The following is a 19,617-nucleotide window of genomic DNA, read 5'->3' on the forward strand; positions in this document are numbered from 1 at the left end:
ACTCTTGCATTTATTTCCATTTTTATTTATTCTTACCTTTAGTTATTTCTGTATCATTTCATTTATTCATTTCCACATTTGTTTATTTATTTCTTCATGTAGAAAGAGGGGGCAAATTGTTTAAAGCTCTCAGTGAGCGTGTTTTTATGCACACCAATCCTGATAACTCCCAAAAATCTGCTTATTTTAAAAATCCAACTAAGCAAGAAATACCTGTTTAGATGACATTTGAAATAATTGCATTTCTCTCTGCTTTTTAAATCAAAGAGTAAAGAGGCATGTATGCAAAATGTGCGCACATTGGATAAGCCGGTAAGAATGCCGGTTAAGGTGTTTAAGTGCAACACGAAATGTGACCTTAAACTGATAAAGGAAAAGCCGTTAATGCCTTTTACATGACCACACACGTTGTCGGCTTATTAATCATAAATGGTACATGAGAACATACATGTAAAGGTGCCAATGTACTTCTGGAGAAGTTCTTCTGTATTCTTCGATCAGGCGTAAAAAGAAGTTCGAAACAGCCAAACAACGGTATGCTGTTTGCTAACATTCAGACACCCGCCACACCGCTGTGGGAGTCGATTAGAGGAGTGTTTAAATATGAGGACACTACATGTAAAACCTTAACTAAAGTGACATTAAAATGTGATATCAATGACCTCATGCCTCATTCTATGAGTAGATATCACATCAAATCAGTAAAAAAAAAAAAACTTTAACTACTAGATGATACTACTACTAGACTAGATGCAGGAGTGGTGGTGGCGTAGTGGGCTAAATCACATAACTGTTAATCAGAAGCTTGCTGGTTCAATCCCCACAGCCACCACCATTGTGTCCTTGAGCAAGGCACTTAACTCCAGGTTGCTCTGGGGGGATTATCCCTGGATAAAAGCATCTGCCAAATGCATAAATGTAAATGATGATTTAAAGTAATATGTTTGCAGTAGAACATTTTTAATTTGTCTTTTTTAGATTCTGAATTTGTGACGCAGCTGGTTAGAAGTTTTCCTAAAAGTTTGCAGAGGCAAACTGTTCCAAACCACCAAAAAGAATGCAAAAGCATCTTTTTTTTTTTTGGCAAGATTTTGTTCTAACCGGTAAACTTTTGGAATGGCGGCAGCGGAACTTCTGAACCGGAACAAAAAAAAATACAGTTTTTGCTCAGAACGAACCAAATTGAAAAACATTTTGTTTTCAGTCCCTGTCCAGTACTTTCATACTTTAAAATGCATGAAGGTCTTGCCATTAAATTATAAAATATAACAACAATGACATTTATTTCAAAAGAAATATAGCACAAACACTTTTAAAGCAGAATATTTCACAACTATCCACCACTTTCTGGTTGTCAAATGATAGAGGAACACCTTCATAGTTAATCAAAATCAAATCACTTTATTGTCACACGACCATATACACAAGTGCAACAGTAGGTGAAAGTCTTGTGTCCATTTCCGAGCAACATAGCAGTCATGACAGTGACGAGACATATACAATTACAATAAACAACATATTTAAACAAAATAATTTACATATCAAATGTACACATAATTACACAACACAATAATAATATACAATGTACAGTAAACAATATACACAATATAGAATACACATACAATAAAAAATAAAAAGTATATAAAAATATAAATATACAGTAGTTGTATTGTGAAGAGAATATAATTATGACAGTCCAGTGTGAGATACTGTAATAAGATTAATATAATGCAATGCTGATGTATATTGATCGTGAGAGATCAAGTGTTCAAAAGTCTGATTGCTTGGGGGAAGAAGCTGTCATGTAGTCGGCTGGTGATGCGGCGATACCGCCTGCTTGATGGTAGCAGTGAGAGCAGCCCATGACTCGGGTGGCTGGAGTCTCTGATGATCCTCCAAGCTTTTTTCACACACCGCCTGGTATATAGGTCCTGGAGGGAGGGAAGCTCACCTCCGATGATGTGTCTGGCAGTTCGTACCACACTTTGCAGTGCTTTGCGGTTGTGGGCAGTACTATTGCCGTACCAGGCGGTGATGCAGCCAGTCAGGATGCTCTCTACAGTGCTGGTGTAGAACCGTATGAGGATGTGCTGGTTCATTCCAAACTTCCTCAGCCATCTCAGGAAGAAGAGGCGCTGGTGAGCTTTCTTCACAACGGCCTCAGTGTGGACAGACCATGTGAGTTCCTCAGTGATGTGGACACCGAGGAACTTGAAGCTGCTGACCCTCTCCACCGGTGCTCCATTGATGGTGATGGGGCTGTGTTCTCCGTCTTTCCTCCTGAAGTCCACTACAAGTTACTTCGTCTTACTGACGTTGAGGGAGAGGTTGTGCTCCTGACACTAGCGTGTCAGAGTGTGCACCTCCTCTCTATAGGCTGTTTTATCATTGTCAGTGATCAGACCTACCACCATCATATCGTCTTCCTGACAGGACGTCCAGGATCAGCTGCACATTGAGCTGTTTAAGCCCAGACCCCGGAGTTTCACATCAAGCTTGGAGGGCACTATGGTGTTGAATGCTGAGCTGTAGTCTACAAATAGTATTCTCACATATGTGTTCCTTTTTTCCAGATGGGAGAGAGCAGTGTGTAGTGTAGATGCAATGGCATCATCAGTGGAGCGGTTGTTGTGGTAGGCAAACTGCAATGGGTCCAGTGAGGTGGGCAGCACAGAGCAGATGTGATCTTTGATTAGCCTCTCAAAGCATTTGCTAATGATGGGGGTCAGAGCAACAGGACGCCAGTCATGGTGTCACAAGTGATTTTTGATTGCTTTGGCACAGGCACAATGGTGGGCGTTTTGAAGCTACACCTGTGGTCACTACTTGGACACCTATGTTAAAATTGCTAAAAAAGTGAAGTTAGTTCTGAGACGTTAGTCTACTGTAGGATTATTTGTTTGCTTTCAGCATTCATTCCGTGAATAGAAAGAATGCAGTGCAAAATATCGCATTTTGATTTTGGGGTGAAATGTGACCTGTACATGTTTTGTGAAACTCACCCATACAGTATATTGTGCTTTTGGCCACATCCACACTAATACATTTTCATATTAAAAAGCATTGATTTTTATATATTTACGCCTCTCATCCATACTAGAATGGCGTTTTCTTCCACTGCAAAACGAGACTTTCGAAAATACTCTCCATATTCACATACTTTGGAAAATAATGGTGTTAGGAAATGGAAAAAACTTGCAAGAAACATCTGATTGTGTCCATGATTTTTTCCTTTTTTTATTATAATTTTCATTAATTCAGTCCAGTTCCCAAACTGAAGCTTTTTTGTGTGTGTTTGTTTTACACTCAAGACACAGCCATGCACAATTAAAATTTCAAAAAGTCTATTGCTTCAACCACAATTTAAAATAGCTTATCCAAAACAAAACAATTCTCACCCCAGCAAAATATTTTCCCATACACCTCTCACCTTTTCATATTTCTTTCCAAGAGAAGGGGATGGACTTGCTGAGATGTGCATGAGTCCACATCAACAGTTTTGTCATGATCAGAATAATTTAAAAGAAATACAATTTTAGAGTTTGTAAGCATGTACAGTCTTTGTTCCATTCTCATATTAGACACCAATAGAGGGATTTTGTCACAACACATAAACAGGGTTCACACATTCAGAAGAAAAGGGCATTTACAAGAGACAAGAGGAATCCTGGAGAGAGTCATTGCGGTTTCCCCATCCGTTTATCATGTTCACATGTCATGTGCTCATAGTTCACGTTGGGTCCAAGCCCTGATTGAATACAAAGTGTCTTTCAATAGGAAAGTCCAAGGGGTATAAATACATTTGCATTGTTTTCCTCCTTGAAATTAAGGGGAAGGCTGTTGTAGAAGGTTGCTTGGTTATTGTTCGGGACGGGTGCGTTCTGCAGTCTCTGTTACAGGCACAAGATGTTGATCTTTGTAAGATATGCACCACCATCTCCATCATTTTGATTGGTTGTACTTCTTGGGACCAGGGTGCACAATATTTACAAATACATATCAAAGATTAGCCTGAATATTACTGTTGTAATGTTTGTAATGCTAACTTATCAAAAGTTACCAGAGCTGGAAAATTAGTTGCGTTATGTCATGCATGAAACTGGTTCCTACCATTTACCTGCATTGATGTTTACTGTAGGTGGGGTTATGACATCCACTGCGGTATACACGGTGGCAGTAGCACTATTTAGATGTTGCTATCCATGCCTTTAGATGTTTATGGTTGTCTGCTAAACTACTGTACTATATCTACTCTTGTACACGTCTGCCTACGGTAGTCTAGTGTGGTGTCCTGAATTTTCACAGTGATTTGAGAGACAGACTATGCAGGCTGAGGTTATCCTATCTACGCAAATACGTAGCACAACTCTCACACAAACACACAGTTTTGTAAAGAAAAATATCAAGTGAACACAATCTATCAGATAACTACATCCTCTACAAGGGCGTACACTTAGGAGTATGAATCTATATTCATAAACCAAGGGAAAATACAAAGATAACTTCAGCAAAAATCAAACAGTTTTTTACTTTTGACCAAAGTTAAAAAAGGCATCAGAAATAGCACCCCTATTGTTGTGTGTTGAAGTCCACGTAGTGTTAAAAATGATAGATCATCTACAGTTAGTGTTGGGGTAGGATTTACAAACTGTTCTCTTAAGGGTCGTTCACACAGGATGGATTCTTGCATTCCAAAATAGCTAGACTGCAAAGCAATTGAATAGAAAGTTGGGGTCTCGAGACATTTTCTTAATAGATAAACTGTTGCACTGTGAATTCGGGAAATGTAGGTCGAAAGTTCTGCTGCTATAATCGGTCTGTTCTTACTGAAATTTGAATCTCTGCCCCAGTGGCTGAAGCTGGGAGCGCTGTTGCACATATGGGCAATTGTAAACCAGTGTAGACAGTGTACACAAATGCCCACTATAGCACCCCTTGTGGCAACGCTGAGAATGACGCAGAGAACAAAAAAACGAGATATGGCCAGCAGCCAAAGTCCTTCATCTAAATGCCAGGGTTTACTTAATTTTTTCTGCATACTGTAGCATCTCGTGATCTGGCAGGCTTTTTAGCCTTTCAAAAGTGTGTCCTTTTGTCCACAAGACCGAATGGATGCACTATGACTGCTTTGTGATACTCTTTAGTACAGACAACTACATCTATAGACAAATACTACAAATAAATCTACAAAAACTGGGCTGCACAAGGACAGTCCGTGCATACTGTACTGATGACGAAATTTGCGTCAGGCGCACTTTGCGCCAGACATAGAGGCATGCAGTTAATCAAAGTGTACATCGGTCTCAACACGTGTACGCTGACCAACAATAAAAATGAAAAAAACTTGATGGAAGGCAATGATGCATCCTGTGTGAAAGCTCTTTAGCACACAAATGTTTTCAGCCAAACGCTGCTCTTCCAATGATTGTACAGATTCACATATTGTTTTCTGACAATGTGTAATTAGCAGACGTTGACACACCAGCGGGGATTTCCTACTCCATAATGCCCAAGATGTAACACATTAGCCCGCTCTACTGGCTTGGTTGTGGGAATTTTGCATTAGCTCTTAAAATGCAGAGTATATACCTATGTGTTCTTATATTCATGCCTAGATGCTGTGTCCCACGGCAGAGATATTGCATAAGAAAACACGGTCTGTGAATCCATTATGGCAGAGAGTGAGAGAGACAGAAAGAGAGAGAGAGAACGGTGCCTTCTAGCAAATGTAATATGCATATAGCCTTCAAATGATTGTTTTTATGTTCAATACAGTTGAGTAATTATACTTTACTTGAAATAAATGAAGACTAGGATTCACCTTCATGTTTTTCAAGCTTTAGGACTGTTATGAGCTTTGCATTATTCTCCTGACAAATAACACCGGCCTGCAGTTTTTCACATCAAAATTAAAAAGCTTACTCACATACAGTGGATTTATTGCAAAAATTGTATCTCATTTTACAGAAAACCAATAATTCATAAATAAAACTGTATATGGTTACAATCTTAAAACAAACATTTCTTTATCTTGTCTTGCGATTTAGGCTCTGTTGGGTCTATGTCCCTGCAAAAGTGTTAGTTCATTCCTAGATGGCAGCAAGTACTGGGAAAAGGAAATGTCCTCTTTTTTCACCATCCATCACAATCTACAAATCTGACATGCAAGTGGCACTCTAACACAACTGACCCCTCAAAAATGTGTTCATCCATAGGCATTCAGTCTATTTTATGATCCCACACACCTTTCACGCTGTTTTGTTGAATATTTCGGCCTCTGAGTGGACTATAAACTTAATCTAGGCGTCATTTCAAAGCTGACATCGTCAGTGTCAAGAAGATATTTTGCATATGATTTTTCATGCTTTTTCTGCTGGACTGCATATGTTATCTGAGACATGGATTATTCACCCAAGCAAGCTCACAGATGAGTAAAATGGCTAATTTGGAAGAAAACAGCATAAGGTAAGAGCTGATATAGAGTTTGTGGCTACTTGAAAGCAGTGGCTTACAGAAGCAGTGATCGGAGCAAACATTAGACAATAGTCTTTGTTGTCTTACAGAGATCATAAGCGGTTGTATAAAATGTATGCATGTATGGATAGATATTTCACTTTGTGATTTATTTTGATAATTATTAAACTGCAGTGTTATGGCTCATTCCTGAGAATGAGAGCTTTCGTTTGATATATAACTCTATTTTAGGACTGTTTGACAAACTATTATATTCATATTGCTACATAATTTCCAGGCTGGTGCTCATTTGCGACACGAAGGCTTTTAGGTCCTATATTGTTATTTTATGTAACACAAAAGTGACAGAGGTCTTTAAATGTGTCATAGTCTTAGCTTTCAAATGGTACCACATACAGTATGACTATTTATGTATCCAGGGACTTCTTTTAATCTTAGCATAACCTTATTACTCACTACTAGCCTTGCCGACTGGACCATTCACATTACCATAATGCAAAAAAATCAAATTTTCATTACAGCAATGTGAAAAAAAAGTTATATTATTTCAATTCTTAAGTACGTCCTTTATGATCATTTAAATAAATCTATAATTATATTACAGTATTTTTATTACACTAATTGCATTATGGTAATGAGATTTGGGGTTGTGAAATGTGCCATAAGAATAATGCCACAATGATAGCTTTTTATGCAAAATATCAGTTTTTATTTCTGTCTTTTGACTTTGTGAAATTTCACCTGTTTTTTGGGATTCCACCTTGTACTTATATTTCTCTCGCTCCCCATGTCTCTCTCATACATACACACATATGCAGTCTGGTTTGCACGCACACACAGTGTAGAAAGGAAGTGATTGCAGTGAATAGCTGTTGTAGACAGACATGCAGATATTTTGATGAGATCCCGAGATTTGGAGGTACACATCGTCAGGCCTTTATCACAGGAAATCCCTGTAAAACCCAAAGCAGATCGCTAGTAATCCAAGACCACAGTTCAGAATAGATTAAATAACAGAATATACAGGTTGAGTGTAGAGGTCTACTGTAATCCACATCATCTTTCATTCCACAGAGATGGAACAAAGGAGCCATTTCTCATCTTTCAGTTTATTGGTCTCCTTTCCAGAGGTCTGGAGGTGGACATACACTGATGGACTGGTGCAACAGTTCCATACATAACAAGAGGTGTTTGAGGGCCAGGCAACAGGGCCGATCCCATCCAAAAGGCATTGAAGAGCTGTCAGTCAGCCATATAAGGGGAAGTGAATGTGTTAGCATGTGCTTATGTAAGGTTTTTATGTCCAGATTCAGATATTGTGTCATTGTGCCATCACACATCTACACACTGTACCTCTGTCGCTACAAGCATTGTGTATGCATGTAACTGTGTGAATGTGTATGTTTGTGAGTGTTGGGTACGGGGAACATCCTAGCGGCTGCTGTTCTTGATTGCTTCCTTGGCGGCTACAATCAGTGGACTCAAGCTGGAAAGAGGCTTGGCAAGCTTCAGGAATGAGTGCTGTAAAGAAAGAGAGATAGAAAGAAAGAAAGAAAGAAAGAAAGAAAGAAAGAAAGAACAAAAATTAATTGTGCTCTTCCGATCTCGGCATCTCCTCACAATCATGTAGGCCTGGGCTCTGTTTAAAACACTAGTGAACTGCCTATATAAATTGTATTGTTAGACATACTGTAGTAGGAGCCCTCCTGCCTTGAAGGCTGTTCCAAACAGTAGGCAGCAAAATATAAAAGTATAATCACTCAAATTTATACAGTTATGCAGATGTACAAAGTTTAGTTTGTTACCTGTAGCAATTCTTTAGCCGAGCCTCTCCGGTCCACATCCATCTCCAGACAACGGTTCAGGAAGTCTCGGAATACTGAGGACAGCCGCTCAGGATTTTGTAGTTCTGGAGTGCCATTGGTTGCGATTAAATACAGGGCCTAATGGAAGGGAAAACACATATATGCACATGTAAAATGTGAGAGAGGTTAAAATTTTAAGCTAAGCATACTGGATGTTTTAAAAATCAAATTTTTTTTTATGTCTAAGAGCAGCTAGATATGTGAATTTTCATGCATTCCTGTTATATTAAAGATTTGGTGACAAAAAAAAACTGCTTTTTTTGTGTTCTATGAGAAAGTTGAGCTGATGTTGACAGTGTCAGTCAGTGCATGGGTTTCATTGAAGTATTCCGGCATTGTCTCTCACTCAATGATCGCTCGGATTACTACTACACTTTATCTGAGAAATAGAGTTCAACTAACAGCTTCAGCATTACTGATGATGATCACCCTTACAATAATCATGTCCTACAGGGAAAAAATGGCAGCAAATAGATTTTTTTCACATGCAAATGAGCTTTGCGGCAAACTTGCAGCAAATTGTACATTGTTGCAAAAGGTTTGCTACAGGTTCCAAATTTTTGGCACGAGTGCCAAATTTGCGGCAAACTTGTAACAAGTATGCGGCTAGTAAGGGCACAGCTGAAGAGAAGACGTAAACTTTCAAAGTGGCGGAGGAGAGAACACTTTCTGTGTCGATGTTAAAGAATGAAACTGCCATCCTACATGTTTTCTTTCCGACAACAAAACACTTGAATGTAAGTGAAATACTCAAAAGATTGTTCCGATAGCAAGTATGGCAGTATCACTCCACGATTGGAGTGTTCTACTATCACACTACAGCTGAGGAATAGAGTTAAACTAATAGCTCCAGCATGTTCATCACTGCAACAGACGCAGGTAAAAGCACGTCTCTCTCTTTCTTTCTTTCTCTCTCTCTTTCTTTCTCACACACACACACACACACACACACACACACACACACACACACACACACACACACACACACACACACACACACACACACATACACACACACACACAAACACACAGAGACAGACATCCTTTTTTCTCCAATAACTTGTTAGAAATAGCCCAAGCTGTCTTTACTGTTTCTAAAATGTGGTTTTCGAATTAGTAACAGAGGCTTGGGTGCATCTTCCTAACTAGAATTGGCAGATGCTGAATACCTAGCATAAGAAAGTAGTTCCTCACACAAGAGCGTTTTTTGGGGGCTGTCCTTAGTTTTTCCCTTCTTATTTATTTAGTTGTTCGTTGAACTGTTGTATAAAACGCACTCACAATCATGCTGTATTGTGTATCTATCACCCTACGGCTGAATCACATTGTAAATGCATTACTGTTAAAGGTGCACACTGTCATTTTATTTTGTCATTAAAAAACATTTACTCCAAAATAAATTAATTGTAATTTTGAAACATATGTATAAAATCATGAATACTCACATGAGATGAGGACTCTAGTGCACCTTTAAAGGGCTAATTCACCCAAAAATGAAAATTATCCCATAATTTATCGTAGATTTGTTTGGGTGAACTAACCCTTTAACAAACTTTGATGTTGAAATGACTTTTTGTAGTAATATAGCTTAAGTTGTTTTTAACCTTGAATTCAGAATGATTAAATGGAAACAAACATTGTGAATGATTTATCCATACATATTTTTTTATAAAAATTGTCCATGTAATCTTTAAACGAAATGTAATAAGTTGCTCTTCCACTGTATGACTTCTCTTCTTTGCTGACGTATGCAAGGCAGCGAGGCAGTAAAGCCAACGGCCAAAGGTTTTTAGATGGTTTTAACCCACCCCTTCAATCAAGTGTCATATAAACATCACAAACTTAGTGTCAGTCGAAGCAGCAAACTTAGAGATTGTGAAGAGGTGTCTTTTTGGTTTCACTCCCAATGCTCTGTTCCATATCTCCAAACTACTTTGGTTACTGGCTCACTGATTTGAATGTACATTTCCCAGAAGGAAATTATTGCCTATTGGCTGTTTTGTTTTTTAAAAAGGATGAACCATTTGATGTGTGTTGCCCCAACTTCCTGTTTCAGTTGGAAATATGTCAGCTCAACAAAGAAAACTTGTCACTTCACTCAGACTTTAAGTGTTTTGGTACTGGGACATCAGTAACTCTTTTTATAAAGGGTTACTCCTTAACAGCTACCTTTGCCTTACCACCCTAGATGACTTTGCCAACTACTAGATTTCCACCACCTAAGCTCAAGATTTACCCTCTTAAATGATTAACAATAGGGTGGCTAATTTGCTCTAGTTTTTAATTTGTTTGATGAATTGTTGCATTTTAAAGGTGCAGTCAGCAACTTTTGTCATTGTGTCATCTTGGACTTACACTGAAACACCTAGTGGCTTGGATGCAGCATCATTTTTAATCAATTGTTTTCAGTTTCAGATGCCGCTGTAGAAATTTTGTATTCACAGTCAGTCATGATTACTTTAATCAATGAGTAAAAGTGTCAAATAACAGGACGGTTACTGAGATTAAGTATTGAGTAGTATTCAGCTGGTCATGTGATTCTAACATGGCTGCCCCCATGTGCAGACCCTCTCCATGTAGAATAAAACAGCTTTTATAAGGTTACTGGTATAACTGGAGTCTTCATTTTAATGTGAGTGCTCATGATTTCCTGCATATATTGCAAAATTACAATTAATGTCTTCAGGAGTTAAACTTTTTTAATGAGGAAAAAAATGACTGAGTGCACCTTTAAGGTTTAGTTGAAAGCTTTTTTTATTTTTATGAAAACTTTTACAGTACCAGTGTTGGGTAAGTTACTCCAAAAGTGTAATACACTAGAAATAACTCATTCTAAAATTGTATTCAGATTACTGACTTTACTGGTTACTTCATTGGAAAAGAAATCACATTTCGAATTACTTTTAAGTTACTTTCTAAAACACATTTCACAGAAAAGCTTTTGTTTTTCCTCTCAAAGAGTTGAAAATAATGTCATTACTTCCTCCTTGTTCTTCGACTCATTAGGGAGCACAAAAACTTCCGCTGTCAATAAACGCAAACAGATGTACTGTACATATTAACATAATTTATGTTTTAAATGTATTATACATATGTAATATTTGTTTTAAATATGTGTAACCCAAGGAAAGTAACTTAATTGAAAGCCAATAACTGTAATCTGATTACAAGAGTTTAAAGTTAATGCGCTACACTTCTCTTGGTACTATAAAGTAATTAAATGACAGTAATCAATAACTTTATATTTGCATTACAACCAACACTGTACAGTTTTGAAGGGTCTTACCCTGAGTGGGTTCTCATTCAGGTATGGTGGTTCTCCCTCCACCATCTCGATGGCCATGATGCCCAAGGACCAGATGTCAACTTTGGGGCCATAGGCCTTCCGGGTTACGACCTCTGGGGCCATCCAGTAGGGCGTGCCCACCATGGTGCTACGCTTGTTCTGCTCGGGTGTGATCTGAGCACAGAAGCCAAAATCCGCTAAAGAGAGAGAAAAAGAGAGAGTTATGATTTGGACTATGTTTGTGATGCTTGCCCTTGTGTTCTGAGAGTTTTTTAGAGTATTACTAAGTGGATGCAAGAGGGTTGCTTACTATCTCAAGTCAAAAGAGCCTACCCTAAAGTCCCTAGAGATAGCTCTTGTCCTTTTTTAAATGTATTTTTCAACATGTTTTATCATCTACCTACCGAAAACCCAAAGAATGATAGCTCAGAAAAGTAATAGCACACCTATTCTAAACGATTCATACAATTTTAGGTAGCACTCATGTCCATAGCACAAATGGTGCAGGACATTTTATGTACTAAAATGTAATAATCATTCATATTTATGAGGAATAGTAATAATGATGCTTGACAACAGTATTAAAGAGTAAAAGCTTTTAAAATTTGAATAAGCTTGATTTGGTGTGAGTAACTCACTGAGTTTCACCGATCCGTCCATGCCCAGCAGGATATTGTCACTCTTGATATCTCTGTGTATAACCTGATTTAAATGCAGGAAGTCCAGAGCCTGTAGACACTGTGAAGACATGCACACCCTAAAAGTTAGTATGCGAGTCCGACTGTGTGTATCCGAGTCTGGAAGTGCGTGTGTGATCTATATAAGTTGTGTGTTACCTCTCGGCATACAGCAGCGATCTGTCCTTCATCCATGCAGGTTTCTGTTACCACATCAGTAAGTGAACCACCTGCCAAATATTCCATCACCACCCACAACTCATCTCCTACCAGATAACTGAAAGAGAAAGATGAAAACTATGCATACCAACAATCTATTCAGGTTTTTGGATGTTTCAAGTCTTTAGTGGCATTTAGATTTATTGAGAAGTGTTGGAGACGATTATGAGAACAAGCAGAAGTGATTAATCCGAGGCATATAATTATCCTAATAGTTCTGTCCTATCAAAACCCTATCAAATTTAAAGTAAATAAATTCATGTATGTAAATTGTTAGTAATTTTTTTAAATATATATTATATTAAAAGTGACCAATTATGCCCCCTTTTACAAGATCATTTATTATACCATTTTATATATATCCCTCTTTTTGTGTGTAATCAAAAACACGCTGTTTCGTGTGTGTCTCTTTAAATGCAAATGAGCTGCTGCTCCCCGCCCCCTTTTCCAGCTTGTGCTTCGGTTACTACAGCAAACAATCCGCCAGTCCACCCCTGTTCGGTCCCAAAGTGCGTCGGCCCACTGGGAAAATATCTTCAGTGGCTCTGATGCCTGGAGTACATGAAGACTCTTATGTTCACTTTTACAGCCAACAACAGAACATTATGACGCTTACGAAGCCGAGACATATTCTTCTCACTGTATCTGCTCCAGTGCGGAACAAAATGGTGGACTGTGCGTAGATCACTCATGGGAGGAGGGTGGAGTCCGACACCAGTCGTGGACGAGGCTAGCTCTAATGTGACATCACTTTAGAGCAGAAACGAAAACCGTTCATTTTGACACACTGTTTTTGATAATAGAAATATAAGAAAGAGGAGTGGGTGGACTTTTAACATTGTAGGGTGGTTGTGTACACACACTACCGACTCACATTTGTGAGTACAAATACCATGAAAAAGTGAATTTTGCATAATAGGTCCCCTTTAATATTAGGGCTGTCAGAATAGTAACCCTTTAAATGTGTTTTTTTTTTTAAAGATTTCCTTAAAAAATGAAAGGCTTATAAAGGCTTTCATATTTTTTTATAATATAGATTATGATACATTCGGAGACTATCAGCCGAAGAAACTACTGAAACAAATAAAACAATAATCATTTTTCATATAAACTAATTACACACGAAACAAACAATGTCTAATGGTTTGCATAGCATGCAGATTTCACAGAACGGGTGCCTTTTGATTCACTTTACTTGGCGCCATCTGCTGGTGGCCATATGTAACATTGTGCTTCATGTGGTTTATCGGATGATCTATGCATCCGATTACCTTTTGTGTGTGCTCGTTTGAAAGATAATCACCTCCTCTAAGTAATGGTATGTAATATTTTGTTTTGTTTAATTTTTGTGAAGTTATAAGCGAAAATACGGCATATAAGCCATATACGTCAAAGACATATACGTTTACTCACTATATTTTTGTCTGTGACTAAAACAAGTATTGTATACTGATTGTATTCTACTCTTTGAGAGCTTTCCAATGACATATGACACATGGGTATTTGATCAGTTTGTTGTTTTTACTGATTACAATAATATGTGCAGTGCAAACATGTTTTTTAATAAATGATCAAATAGGAACACTTCTGATTTGTCTGAAAATTTCAGAGCGCTTGTTTAGTTTTGGTCATAATGCCTGCATATATAAATGCTGAAGGTTGTACCTGTCCAGGTAGTTGACTATATTTGGGTTTTTGTTTTCCCTCATCACTAGAATCTCATTAATAATGAGCTCTTTCTTTGGCTGCTGCTGCAGGTTCATCTGTTTGATTGCCACCTGAACACATGAGAGAGAGAGAGAGAGAGAGAGAGAGAGAGAGAGAGAGAGAGAGAGAGAGAGAGAGAGAGAGAGAGAGAGAGAGAGATATAAAACTGGATGGAAAACATGCTAACATGTCAGGGCTATTAACTAGCTCACCTCTTGTCCAGTGGCAATGTCAATAGCGGTGTATACTGTCCCAGATGCCCTGAAAACAAAGAAGCATGTGAGAACTGTAATAAATTACATTAGTTCATTTTCAGCACTACCACATGAGAGCAATAGGGGGCAGCACAGTATTTGCCATTGGAATTTCTCAATGCTCTTTCATTCTCAATGAAAATTAAATGTAAAAAAAAGTTAGGTATGCTGACAGCAGAGTAAAATAAGCTTTCTGTTGATGTTGATCAGTCTCTGTGTTGCAGGTTTAATTAAATCTAATACAAATACAAAAGGATACAAAATGACCAGACTCTTAACAACTTACCATACAACATTAAAAGCAGAATACTGTGTGACTTACACAAGGCTGAACACTAAAATCAATCTGATATATACAGCAAAGATAACCATAATATAACCAGATACATCATTGTATAACTCCTCACTCTCTCAGACATTTGAGTAATAATTCACTACAGGGGTCGCCTTTACACTGGCATCATCTGGGTATTTTCCTGGGCACAGCTCATTATCATGTCTATTTGTTTGCACTCATTCTGCTTTACATCAGTACTAAAGCGGTGATGCTGTACACACACACACACACACACACACACACACACACACACACACACACACACACACACACACACACAGAGAGACGCTCTCTCTCTCTCTCTCTCTCTTTCTGTCAGGGCACCAGGCCACAGACGATTATCAGTGTGCATGAATAATAGAGCTGCAACTGGATCAAGTATATTCAGGTTAAAGCCTCACGGAAGCACTCTGATCCTGGTGCAGTTTGTCTGTTCAGTATACATGGATTGCCAGCGACTGACAAAAATATGCACAGGCCTGAAATCAGTTATGAAGGAGCACAAGGATGCAGTATTTTCAGATTCAGCATGACAAATGCTTTTTTTTTTTAAAATGGGCATTAAATATTAAGGGACAATTAACCCAAAAGTATTTACATTTAAAATTCTACTTACTTTCATGTTGCTCGAAACATTCATATGTCTATTTCATTGGAACACAAAAGGAGTTATGTAGCAAAATGTCCAGATTGCTCTTTTTCATACAAATAATAAGGACTGTGCCCCAAAATTCTCTCATCATTTATTCACCCTCATGCCATTCCAGATGTGTATGACTTTCTTTCTTCTGATGAACACAAATAAAGATGTTTAGAAGAATATTTCTGCTCTGTAGGTCCATACAATGCAAGTAAACCTGGTCTAAAACTTTAAAGCTAAAATAAAAATAATCCATAAGACTCCAGTGGTTAAATCCATGTCTTCTGAAGTGATATGATAGGTGTGGGTGAGAAACAGATAAATATTTAAGTCCTTTTTTACTATAAACCTCCCTGCCCAGTAGGTGACGATATGCATGAATAATGTGAATCGACAAAAACTAAAAAAGAACTGTTAGGAAAGAAGAGCGCTTAGGAGGACTGTTTGAAAGTGGATATTTATAGTAAAACAAAACAATTAAATATTGATCTGTTTTTCACCCACACCTATCATATCACTTCAGAAGACATGGATTTAACCACTGGAGTCTTATGGATTCATTTTATGCTGACTTTATGTGCTTTTTGGAGCTTCAAAGTTCTGGTCAACGTTTACTTGCATTGTATGGACCTACAGAGCTGAAATATTCTTCTAAAAATCGTTGTTTGTATTTAGCAGAAGAAAGAAAGTCATACACATCTGGGATGGAATGAGGGTGAGTAAATGATGAGAGAATTTTCATTTTAGGGTGAATTATCCCTGTAAATTTCCCTCTGATCCTCACACAAAGTTGTTGTATGGCTTCAGAACACATCTATAGTGAACAACTCTACTAGGGCTGAACGATTAATCAACATAAAATCGAAATTGAGAATTGGCCCATTATCAAACCGCAAGGGCTGCGGATGAATTCAATTAGTGCAGCGCTGCCTGCTGTGCTGCACTAATGTGAGCAGCTCTGTGCCCGGAGTTTGGTTCAGAGTGCTCACCTCCCGTGACATTATATTTAAAACACTCCAGATTCCCTTCAATTTCACATTTGCGTGGAAACGTATTCAGAGGAGTGACGAATCATGCTTCTCTATCTGGCAGTGTGATGGACGAGTCTGGGTTTGGCGAATGCCAGGAGAACGTTTCCTGCCTGAGTGCACTGTGCCAACTGAAAAGTTTGGTGGAGGAGGGATAATGCTATGGGGTTATTTTTCTGGGGTTGCACTAGGCACCTCAGTTCCAATAAAGGGAAATGTTAATGCCTCAGTTTACCGAGGCATTTTGGAAAATTCTATGCTTCCAACTTTGTGGAAACAGTCCTTTTCTATTCAAGGCCCTTTTCTGTTCCAGCATGACTTTGCCCCAGCACTCAACAGCAAGGTCCATAAAGGCACGGTTGGATGAGTTTGGTGTGGAAGAACTTGACTGGCCCACACAGAGCCCTGACCTCAACCCTATCGAACACCTTTGGGATGAACTAGAACGGAGACTGCGAGCCAGGCCCTCTCGTCCAACATCAGTGTCTGACCTCACAAATGCTCTTCTGGAAGAATGTGCAAAAGTTCCAACACACACACTCCAAAATTATGTAGAAAACCTTCCCAGAAGAGTGGAAGCTGTCATAGCTGCAAAGGGGGGACCAACTCGATATTAATGCCTATGGATTTAGAATGGGATGTCATAAAAGCTCCTGTTGGTGTAATGTGTAGGTGTCCCAATAATTTTGTCCATATAGTGTATGTTTGGCCAGTACAATTTACTATACAAATCTAAAATAACCCCATGACTCCAGGTTTATATAGACAGCAGGGAAGATGAGAGCTGTTCACTGCATTAAAAAGCGGTTGTCAACTTCACTTCTTTGCCAAAATAAAAGCTTCTGCCAAAATAAATGCTTGAGGTTGTAATCGGACTGCATAGCAATACCACAAGCAAGTTAAGAATAATAAAAAATAATAATAATAAAATTGAATAACATATTTATTATTATAATACAATTATATAATATTAAAGTTGACTGTGTTTAAAAAAAATAATGATGAAAAGTGGGATGAGCCTTTGACAAATTGTATGTAGAGGACAGTTGCAATTTAGTTTGGTTCTGTTTAAGAGGTCTTAAGTGTTAAAACTCTTTTTAGATCAGTATTTCTATGGGCTGTAGAGCATGGGCTAAACATTGTGTAATTAACACTGTTTTTTATGTTTATCATATCGCATTTCAAATCGCAATCGCAATATTTTATTTAAAAATAATTGCAATTTGATTTTTTGTCCAGATCGTGCAGCCCTATGGACTAATTTAATGTGTCTTTTTTACCTTTTGGAGCTTGACAGGCACTGGTCACCATTCACTTGTATTGTATGGACAAGAGCAGCCAGAACCATTCTGCTAAACATCTTCTTTTGAGTTTCTCAGAAAAAGGAAAAAATCAAGAAGGCTTGGAATATAGTGCTCTGACCACTTTTACAAACTTAGATGTTGCTTTTTTGTTATTTTGGACCCCTAGCAACAGCCCTGGTTCACATTCACTTTCTGAATGCAAGCAGGCAGCATTCTAACATTCTTCAAAGTTTCTCCATTTGTGTTTCATGGAAGAAAGAAAATCATACAGGTTTGTAATTTGTATTTTTAACTATTCCTTTAAGAGGTGATCAGCTGCCAAACTCAAAGCAGACTCCCACTCTCTCTCTTTCTCTTTGGCCTCTAGCCACATCTGGATTATATTTATATGTTTTTCTTTGACATATCTCTTTTTCTTCTCTATATGACTCTTGGGCACATCTTCACCCTGTGACCCAGCCCTGCTTTCTCCTCTTCTCTGTACAAGCATCTCTCCCTTCTTGATTTTCTGAGAGGCTGAGAGGCTGGGTATTCAGCTGGGAGGGAATGTGTGTTTTGGATAGACTTACCCTTGCCCTATTTTCTCAAAACGTGTGTATTTCTTCTTGGGATCGCCAACACTAACAATACTTCCTGGAAGAAAGCAGAGAGCTCTGTAAGATTATATACACACAGGAGCAAATGTATGTGGAATGATGCATGCTGGGAGTTTGGCTCACAGTCCATGTAATCGTTGATGTTTGTGAATGACACAGACAAGTATGTGCATCTGTTTGTGTGTGTCACTGGCAGAGTAAGAACAGTAATCTCTGTCAGTTGTAAGGACTGTAATCTCTGTTTTAGGATTTAGTACCGTCAGTAATCTGAATCATGTGTGGGGTTAAAAGGAACCACTGTGAATGAGCTCCTCTCATAGTGCTCATAGAGACGTCAAGTTTTTCAAAACATTTCAACAAAACCTATCGTAGTCCTTCAGAATACTTGGAATATGATGCATGAGTCGCATGGACTTATTATATGATGGATCCTTTTTAAGCTTTAATGTACAGAGTCTTATAGAGGACAAGGCAGGATATTTTTCTGAAAAAGTATCTTTCTCGCCTCCTTTCCATTGATCACTTTACACTGGTGCCGAAGCCCAGGAAGGAGAAGGGATACGCCGTAGTAGAGTTCTCGCCACTACCGTCCACCCCAATGGAGCAGTCTGCCGGGGGACGAGGAGCCCAGCCACCTGAAAGAGGACGATGGCCGCCAACCGCGAGGGGAGAAGGGGCTCCTAACCGACCACCTTGAGCGGTCAGGGCCACTGCAAGGGGCGGAGGAGTTCCCTACCAGCCGCTGAAACGCGGCGGGGTTTAAGACCGCCGACCGCGAGCGGGGAGGGGCTCACTGCCAAATGCCTGGATCGAGAGAACTGCTACCAGGGGCGGGGGAGACCCCTTCTGTTCCCCGAGAATGCGGCGGGAGAACGAGGGAGGAATGTGGCAGGGCGGAGGGCGGGCCGGGTCGGGTCGTGATCCTACACACCCGGTCCCGTATTAGGCTAATTAAGCCTCCGAGGGATAAAGGTCGACTGCAGAGGATCGTGCAGGAGAGAGAGATCGTTTACGGACATGTCCGTCATGTGTGTGTTTGTGTCTTCTTTTAAGTTTATCATTAAACCATTATTTATATCTTCAAGCCGGTTCTCGCCTCCTCCTTCTATCCCTCGGAGGCTTAATCAGCCTGATACGGGACCGGGTGTGTAGGATCACGACCCGGCCCCGCCCTCCGCCCTGCCACACCATGATATTCGTAAAAATACAAATTTTAAGGTTATTATGGTT

General features: G+C 39.0%; 1 protein-coding gene across 2 annotated transcripts in view; it reads right to left on the reverse strand.

Annotated features, from left to right (window-relative positions):
* Window positions 1–3,222: 3,222 nt before the first annotated feature.
* Window positions 3,223–19,617, reverse strand: part of LOC127631390 (serine/threonine-protein kinase PAK 3-like) — a 62,923-nt gene continuing 46,528 nt past the window's right edge. For both annotated transcript variants that reach the window (XM_052109509.1, XM_052109500.1), the window contains 8 exons: window positions 18,361–18,424; window positions 14,441–14,489; window positions 14,187–14,299; window positions 12,462–12,579; window positions 12,264–12,363; window positions 11,626–11,822; window positions 8,280–8,417; window positions 3,223–7,995 (listed from right to left, as the gene is read on the reverse strand). In XM_052109509.1, coding sequence (XP_051965469.1) covers window positions 7,906–7,995; window positions 8,280–8,417; window positions 11,626–11,822; window positions 12,264–12,363; window positions 12,462–12,579; window positions 14,187–14,299; window positions 14,441–14,489; window positions 18,361–18,424 — 869 coding nt within the window. In that variant the 3' untranslated portion in view covers window positions 3,223–7,905. The remainder of the gene's footprint in view (window positions 7,996–8,279; window positions 8,418–11,625; window positions 11,823–12,263; window positions 12,364–12,461; window positions 12,580–14,186; window positions 14,300–14,440; window positions 14,490–18,360; window positions 18,425–19,617) is intronic.

Source organism: Xyrauchen texanus, chromosome 3 (genome assembly GCF_025860055.1).
Source record: "Xyrauchen texanus isolate HMW12.3.18 chromosome 3, RBS_HiC_50CHRs, whole genome shotgun sequence".
NCBI lineage: Eukaryota > Metazoa > Chordata > Actinopteri > Cypriniformes > Catostomidae > Xyrauchen > Xyrauchen texanus.